Here is an 8,584-nt window from a genome sequence, read left to right as displayed (position 1 = left end):
GCCCTGGGAAGTGACCTCTGGGTGTCCCTCCAGCAAGCGCTGGCTCCTGCCCAGAAACTTGCATCAAGTCTTCCCTCTGAAAGATTCAAACTGTGCTTGAAGGGGCTTTTGGTCAGGAAAAGGTCCTGGTGTAATCCCAGAGTGTAAAAAATGTTCTATCTAAACAAATGTAACCGGCAATCCTCCTCTGCAGCACAGCTGCCAAGTATTTAAAACATCAGGATGTTATCCTGCCTTAATTTACAGGATCTGAGTAGGAGAGCAGGAATTGAAATACAGCTCCCCCAGTAACAGAAGCCAAAAGAGCAGCTTCAAAGAGCTTATCAACTTGTGCATCTTAAATCATCCCACCACTTTTCAACAAGGTGAATTAGCAAATAACTCACTCAAATTAACACTTATTAACATACAAAGGAAAGTTACTGCAGCAAGATGCTGCATGGAAGAAAAATCTATTTTCAGAAGTGCATTTGCCCTCATTTGGGATTGCACAAACTGGCCACCCCTCAGCGGAAACCAGGCAGGATACAGGTCTGCAGGATCTGGGCGAACCATCCAGCTCTGGCCCCTTGGCAGTAAGGTGGTGTCTTCTGCCTGCCCACAGGTAATGCTTTTTTGCAGTGTCTCTAAATAGAGGCACATCCTGTTATTGTGAGGAACAAGCAGCGGTCTTACATTTAACTAAACATCAGTTCTGCCAGACCAGATCTGTTGCTAGACTTCTGCAGCCTGCCAGGAAGAGCAGCATGGCCCCAGGGCAGCTCCAGCCTCGGGCTGAACACAGGGAGACCCTGGACTGGCCAATACTCCTCCTGAAGTGAGGGTTAAGCTGCTGACTTCCACCACAGCACTCGTTGATGTCTTCATTTTGGAGCAGAGGTATGAAACAGTTATTGTAGGAATTTTTGTGTCCTAGAGTGGGCATCTTACAGCCACGTGTTCTCTGGCTGTATCCTTCTGTTGCCATGATACAGACACTCAAGGTGTCCTTGAAGTGCTCAGCTTCCCAGGAGAATCGTAACACGCTCACAACAACATAATATTTTTATTATTACAAAAGATTTCTTCAGCAAACTGCTGACATCTCTATGTATTAAACATGGAAACAGCAAACATCCATCCAACATTATAGATTATTTAGCGTCTCAGCTGGTGATTTGGGTAAGTACAGCTATTTTCTTTCTCTCCATTCACTCACTTTGACTACTTTTCCTGGAAGCAACAGCTCCCAGCCTTGCTGCCCACTGTGCAGCTCCTCCAAGAAGAGCTGACCGTTGCATTACCCATGCAGGGCACTTCCATGTTTAGTTCCACATGCTCCTCACACATCAAGTTTTGCTACCTGACTTTGAACAGTCTCATGAGCGAAGAGTTTAAGAGCACACTCGCCATACAGTCGTATTAAATGCTTTGTGTTAGCAAAATAAACATCTGTTCCTCCCCTGTTGTCGACTGAGGCCAGAGGAGATGTTCACACTCATGCAGTCACCAAGGTCCCCCCAAAAAAACCCCACCCAAGTCTAAACAGACCTGCTGTGCTTCTTCAGTGATGATTCTTGGGCATTAGATGCACTTGTGCTGGAAACAATAACATAATGCAGCATGTTGTTGCCAGAGCGAGTCTATACATTGGATTTGGGGGCAGAATTGAGGGGGATTTCTCTGAGTTCTATCCTCATGCAGAGGTACTCCCCGATGGCAGCCATCAGTGCGGTGCACACGATGTGCACCAGCCACCACGTCAGGGTGGAGGGAAAGTGCGAGTTATAAATCCAGCAGGCCAGAAGGTGGAAGAAGTGAACTGTGACTGTGAAATCCAGGCACTGCTTTCCTCGGCGAATGAAGTACAGCAAGGCCAAAGCACTGCAAAATAAACACAGAGATTAATAAAACTGTGCCATGCCTCTGGATAAAGGGGTATAGCAAGAGCTATCAGCAGTTGTCAGTGCAGGTTATTTAGCTGGTTTGAAGCCTCTTAAATATTTTAAGGATGGGTTGCTCCTGACCTTTTTCCAGGCTGCTGCCGCAAGACTTACATGCTTACAGCTTTGTAATTATATGATGGCAGGGAAATTAGCTTTTAATGTAGACAATGAGGCAGGAATTTTTAAATCCAGAATCTCTGCCCAGTGGCAGAGGGGAAATACATTCTTATTTATAGATAAGTACTTGCTGACATCCATTAATTCTAACTTCCAGTAAAACCTCTCACAGAAACAAATCTTGTTCTCAGCAGTGAGGTGTAATAACTTAGGATCCCGAAAGTCAGGAGTCAGTAGCTCCCAACTGCCCTCCAGAGACACACTCAGTCAGGCACGGGGCTTTCAGGAAATGCTGAATTCTCTTAAAGTTTAATGTTAAGAAAGAACAAGACACAGGAGCTCCAGCTAGTTGCTGACTTACCAGGTGAGCGCATTGAGGACGAAAGCCATCATGGAGAGCCTCCCCGGCGGGGTTGAGAATCCTAAAATCTATAGGGGACTATTAGTAGGAAACTACTGCACAAATCGCAGCCCACAGCAAGTAATCTCCCGTGGCCCCACCGCACCGGCATGGCCCTGCGCTGATTGCGATCTATGAGAGGAGCCCGAGCAGTTACAGCAGTCTTTCCAAGAGCTCTGTCTGGGGGTGCCTATAGGAAAGGGACAGGTCTGTTTCTGTACTGAGTGGCACCATCTACACAAGAGTGTGGAGGGGGGTTTGTGTCTCCATACTGGGATCACCTATACGGGGGATGGTGGCTTTATACTGAGGGTACTTGTACAGGGTGTCTTGTTTACTGCGGGTACCGCTACACAGCGAGGTGCTGTCTTTATAGCCGGGGTACCTCTACTCACCGGCAGGGCCCTGCCTCCATCCTGGGGGCACCTACACATGCAGCGGGTCTGTCCCTAACAGCGGGGAACACCGCCCGCCCCCGCCCAGCGGGGAGCCCCCGAGCAAGGCCCCCTCCCCGCGCCCTCACCTCGTCGCTGAAGACTTGGTGCAGGGAGGGCCCGGTGCTGCCCAGGGTGCCGAGGAGGGCGAGCCAGAGCCCGAGCGAGCTGTAGTACCCCGCCTGCAGCAGCACCATCTGCGACACGATCAGCGCCGGGTCCCACACGTAGCTGCGGAACTGCGCCGCCATCGCCCGCCCGCCCCGGCGCGCCCGGAAGTGGCGGTCGCCCCCTCGCGGCAGCGCCCCCTAGCGCGGTGGAGGGCCTCTTCCCGAGCTGACCCCCTACCCCCGGCCCTGACCCTGAGCCCCGGCCGCAGCACGGCGGGCAGCGGGGCTGTTCCGCGGCGTGGGGGTAGCACCGAGCCGGGGTGCCGCTGGTCCCGCCGAGCCCGCTGGTTAACGCGGCCCGGAGGAGCCCGGCAGGCCTCCCCTCAGCTCCTGGGCCTTGGGCAGCGGCTGAGGTGTCACCTGCGGGTGCAGAGCGGGCTGCGGCGGAGGGCACAGCACGGCTTTGGTTTGTTACACAGGAGTTTGGCAGCAGCGGGTTCTGCTGTGGGCAAGCACCTGAGTTCGTGCTGGCAGGCTGCAGGCTTTGCCCATCTCCTACACAGTGCTGATATGGGTTGGTTTCAGTGGGTCCTGGGCTGTGTCAATAGCAGCATGAGTAGGAGGTCAGGGAAGGGATCCTGCCCCTCTGCTGTGCTCTGGAGAGACCCCCCTGCAGTCCTGATCCAGCTCTGGGGCAGCAGCACAAGAAGGCCCTGGAGCTGTTGGAGCGAGGCCAGAGGAGGCCATGGAGATGCTGCGAGGGCTGGAGCAGCTCTGCTCTGGAGCCAGGCTGAGAGAGCTGGGCTGGGGCAGCCTGGACAAGAGAAGGCTCCTGAAGGGGAGACCTTAGAGCAGCTCCAGTGCCTAAAGGGGCTGCAGGAAACCTGGAGAGGGGCTTGGGACAAGGGCCTGTAGGGACAGGCCAAGGGGAATGGCTTGAACCTGCCCGAGGGGAGACTGAGATGAGCTCTTAGGCAGAAGCTCTTCCCTGTGAGGGTGCTGCGGCGCTGGCACAGGGTGCCCAGAGAAGCTGTGGCTGCCCCATCCCTGGCAGTGTTCAAGGCCAGGTTGAACACAGGGGCTTGGAGCAAGCTGCTCCAGTGGAAGGGGTCCCTGCCCGTGGCAGGGGTTGGAGCTGGAGGAGCTTTAAGGTCCCTTCAACCCAAACCAATCTGTGACTGTGATGATTCTGTTATTCACTAACTTGTCTGAGGAGCCCTTGCTAGATAGATACAGATATTGAACATACGAGCAATGACTGTCCTGGGATATTTTGCTTTCATCTTCAGGCCAATTCCCACAGGTGCTGAAACTGTTGGTAGTTGCTGCTGAGATGTACTTGTTTTAACTTTAGGCTATAGGACACTGAGATGTTATTACAAGTTCTGGTACACACTGGTGGCCTCTTTCTGTTATTCTGCTGGTGTTGTGGTTTAAACCCAGTCAGCCATAAATCAGCCATGCAGTCTCACTCTCACTCCCCCCCTTCCTTCCCTCCCCCTGCTCCTGGAGAGGTGGGGAGGAGAATCGAAAAGAATGTATCTCCCACTGGTTGAGATAAGAACAGTTTAGTAACTAAAGTATAACACAAATCACTGCTGCTACCACCAATAATAAGAATGATAAAGGAAATAACAAGGGAAGAGAATTCAACACCTCATGACCCGCCGACCGATACCTCGCCCCCACCCCGCAGTGAACCAGCCCTTCTGGGTAACTCTCAGTTACATCCAGGGCATGATGTGCTGTGGTGTGGAATACCTCTTTGGTTAGTTTGGGTCAGGTGTCCTGTCTCTGCTTCATCCCAGCTTCCCCTCCTCCCTGGCAGAGCATGAGGCTCAGAAAGTCCTTGGTCAGACTAAACGTTTGAGCAGTAACTAAAAACATTGGTGTTATCAGTGCTGCTCCCAAGCTGAAAGTCAAAACCATAGCACTGTACCAGCTACTAAGAAGGAGAAGAAATGACTGCTACTGCTGAACCCAGGACAGCTGGTCATGGGTAGGGCTTGGCTTCTTTTGGGACGTTTTTTCTGGTGTGTGGTGGTTTCTTCTTTTTATGCCTCATGAAATGGGCAAGTGCCAGAGTCCCTCCTGCCCTGCTCTACTGCTCTGTGATCTGCTCTTGGCTGCTGGAGTTTGTTCTAGTGGCTTCAGTAAGCTGTCCTGCTCGCTTGGCTTCTGGTGTGAGAATTGCGGCTACCTGAATGCTACAATCCCTAAAGCTTCATTGGACAACGGAGATGGAAAAAGGAGAGGCAGCACCCCTGGGCTGCTCCAATGGCTGTGGGAGTTGCCACAGAGCCCTTGTCACCTGGAAAAGAGAGGAGGAAGGCAAAAGGGCAACCCAGCTTTCATGGGAGGTTGTAGACTCACATCACTTGTGGGTGTGGAATACTTCTAGCTATGGGAACTCAGATTATGATCTCTGACACTCATGACGTTTTTCCATGTTCCCATATGGGAAGTTCCCTGTGCCACTCTGCTGCGTGTTTTTCCTTCCTCATTCTGTGAATGTCACGTGCCAAGGCAGGTTTGACACATTTTCCTCTCTGTTTCCAGACCTGCACCTCCTAGAAAGGATTGTGCAAGTTAGAGGCTGCGTGTGATGGATGTGGGGCACTGCTGCTGAGTTCTTACTTGGCCCTTCAGAGAATTTGTCTTTGCAGAAGCTTTCAGCCTTAGCGCAGAACTGAACACAGGAAAATCCCAGCCCTATGAGGGCTGTCTGCTGCCAGCACATTGCTGAGCATGAACTGTGAGACTCAGCACTTCCTCTGTTCATTCTTGGTAGAAATCGGTATCTTTTCTTGAAATGTGCTGTGCTTGCCTCTCCAAGATGTGCAAACCACAACTTAGTACTTTTCACTCCCTGTTTCCTTTTCAAGCTTTGTAGGACTGGCTTCCCTTTGCCACCAAAAAATGTTGGTTGTTTAGGCACAGATACTAAAACTCTCAAGCTGGTGGGAGGTAGGGCTGTTTCTGTAGTTGCTGGGTGTCTTTCCAAAGTCATCAGCAACGATATTTCTGATTTATCCAATAGTCCCTGGGGTCACAGGATAGGAGCTGGTGTTCTGGGAGGCGCTGACTCGAATTCCTTCCAACTTCGAGACTCCTCCCTGCTTGCTTGCTGCCAATTGAGGGCAGCTCCGCTCTGCCTGCGAGTCCAGGCTCCCTCCCGCAGTGTGCCAGGATGGACACAGTGAAGCGCTGTGGCATAAAGACGTTTGTGCTGCGACTCAGCTGCAGCCCGGTTCCCGAGTTCATTTCCTGGCTGACTTCATGAGGGCATGTGGCTGGCGTGGATTCATCTGTCCCTCCTCTCCATGCTGATCCCGCTGGAGGGATCACGTCCTTCTCCTGGAAGAGGGGTGTTCTCCTCACAGGGATCCTTGCCCCACGGTCCTGCTCAGTGGGAAGAGTTTGAAGTGGACCTGGAAAGCAAACATTGGGGAATTAAGCAGCAAATTCAATTTTACTTCTCTTCCTCTTTAGTTCAAATGAAAGTGGGAGGTGGCTGTGAAGGAAAGACGTGTTGAAGGGGAACAGGATGTTGAAACACAGACATCATGCTGCTGGCCTGGTTTCTGGTTAGAATGTCCCTTTTTAGCCAGTTGACTGTTGTGTGAGTGACATCTGCGTGTTGTGAGGAGCAGCAGGTGGAAGGAGAAGTGGTGATATGCTCAGGACATAGCAGATCCCTGGGAATGTACCCAGGTCACATGCAACTACCGGGGTCACTTCTTTATAAGGAGTGTGGAAAAATAATGCCCTATTTAGCCAGGGATTCTTTCCATAAGAAATAGCTGTACAGGATGCTATTGTTTTTCCTCCTCGGGAAGGAGAAAAACAGGAAGTTGTTTATGTAGGTGATCCATAGTTTACCAGCTGGTGTCCAAAGGGCAGTGCTGCCTGAACTGACCTTTCCTGGGGTTCGTTTCCCTTTTGCCAGACAGGTAGGATTTGTGCTAAGGGACAGTAAGGCTGGATGATCTTAAGGTCCCTTCCAACCCTAGCCATTCTATGATTCTATGATTTCCAGAATAACTTGGCCTTAAGTAGCTCAAAATGTGAGCTCAGAGTTTTCAGCCGCTCCTCTTCCTCCACCCGTGCAGCGTGCAGGTGTGTTTTCCCAAAGAGCTCGGTATACTGAATGGAGTTAAGATGTGTTAAAACTCTACTTAAGGTTTCTTTGTGCTTGAGAATCCTGCTCTAAGCTCATTTTTGCCTCTAGGATCTGTGCTGAGCTTGGCTGAAGAATCTCTTTCCCTGGCTTAGTGCAGTAGCATTTATGATTTAGAATTGTCTAAAGAGCTCTGCATGTGGCCTTCTCAAGACATTTCTTGGTGTGTCATATAAAAATGTGATTCTCCTCACCCTCCCAATGCATTGTATTTGGACTCCATTCTACTTGCAGCATGTTTGGGTCATGTATTGGGAACTGGCAGGTGCTTATTTTTATTTTCAATGCAGCAATTGAGTAACTGTTGAACGCTAGCTTGGGAACAATGGTAGCCGGGCTGTGTTAGATCTCTGCCAACTGTAATTTTTAAATGGAGAAAGGAACTGACACACCTTGAATGTGAGAATTCATCACCCAGAACAAGCCTGTGGCTTTACATGTGCTTTATTGTAACTCTGCTTCCCTCACTTGAAGTGAGGTTACAGGAAAACCCATTCCCCTTGTGCACTTTTTCTTTCCGAGCCTATCTGTCCTGTTGCTCTCGGTGTGTGACATACACCCATGATTCCAGAGAGAGGAGAATGTCAGCATTTTGAGAGGGGACATTTGAAGGGCAAAATGAAGCAAAATGAGGCTATTTTTCGTTATATGGTTACAGAACCATATTATGACTTTTGTGGCTGCATTTCCTTTCATATGAATTCTTTTAAGACACGGTGGCAGAAAGCTTGTGTGTGTGTGTGTGTGAGGGAGGGAGGTGGATCTAATCAATGCACTTTCAAAATGTCATTGGTAGAGTCACATAAATTTGTTCTCAAAGTGGAAAGTACCTGAGGGTTGAGTTTAACTTTTTGTTTCCAGAAGCCCAAGATTTCCATCCATTTGCTTGAAGGACTATGTGTGCAGTGTGACTTTGGTGGACAATCTGCATGTCCCTGGGCCAGGTAGGCAGACTGGCTCCTCTCTGTTCTGCCAAAGCAGAAGGTCCCTTGGTGAGAAAATGCTGTCCCGTGCCACGCAGGGGGACTTCTTGGTGTGTGTCAAGAGGTGAGACAGCCAGGAGGAGCACAGTGTAATGTGTTTGTTTGGAGAGGAAGTGAAGAAGCAAGTCAGCGATGTTTGTAGCTGCAATAGAGAGATGGTTTTCAAAGCATCTTTGTGGTGGTTGCTTTACCTGGAAGGAGGTGTTGGGGGGTCATGGCCACATACACACTAATACCGGTGCCATTTAGGGGATTAGGGAGGAGTGGAGTGATTCTGGCCACCTTGTGCTACTGTCTCTCATCTGGCAGATGGTGCCATGTTATGCAGTCTTTACACATTCAACGCAGCCTCTCCACCACTCTTGTTCCTCTCCATCTTCTGCTGCCCACCTCTGCTGGGTCTCCAGAGCTGGAGACTCACTGAAGTCAGCTCCC

General features: G+C 50.5%; 1 protein-coding gene across 1 annotated transcript; it reads right to left on the bottom strand.

Moving 5' to 3' along the window:
• Positions 1-1,031: 1,031 nt before the first annotated feature.
• SYS1 (SYS1 golgi trafficking protein) lies at positions 1,032-3,139 on the bottom strand. The gene is made up of 3 exons (XM_080628038.1): positions 2,966-3,139; positions 2,404-2,471; positions 1,032-1,863 (listed from the first exon to the last, which is right to left on the bottom strand). Exons 1-3 carry the CDS (start codon positions 3,125-3,127, stop codon positions 1,623-1,625), a joined length of 471 nt encoding a protein of 156 aa, XP_080484164.1. The 5' UTR covers positions 3,128-3,139; the 3' UTR covers positions 1,032-1,622.
• Positions 3,140-8,584: the final 5,445 nt, after the last annotated feature.

Source organism: Psittacula echo (genome assembly GCF_963264785.1).
Source record: "Psittacula echo genome assembly, chromosome: 12".
NCBI lineage: Eukaryota > Metazoa > Chordata > Aves > Psittaciformes > Psittacidae > Psittacula > Psittacula echo.
The sequence above is the reverse complement of the archived record's forward strand: the minus strand, read 5'-3'. Positions and strand labels throughout refer to the sequence as shown.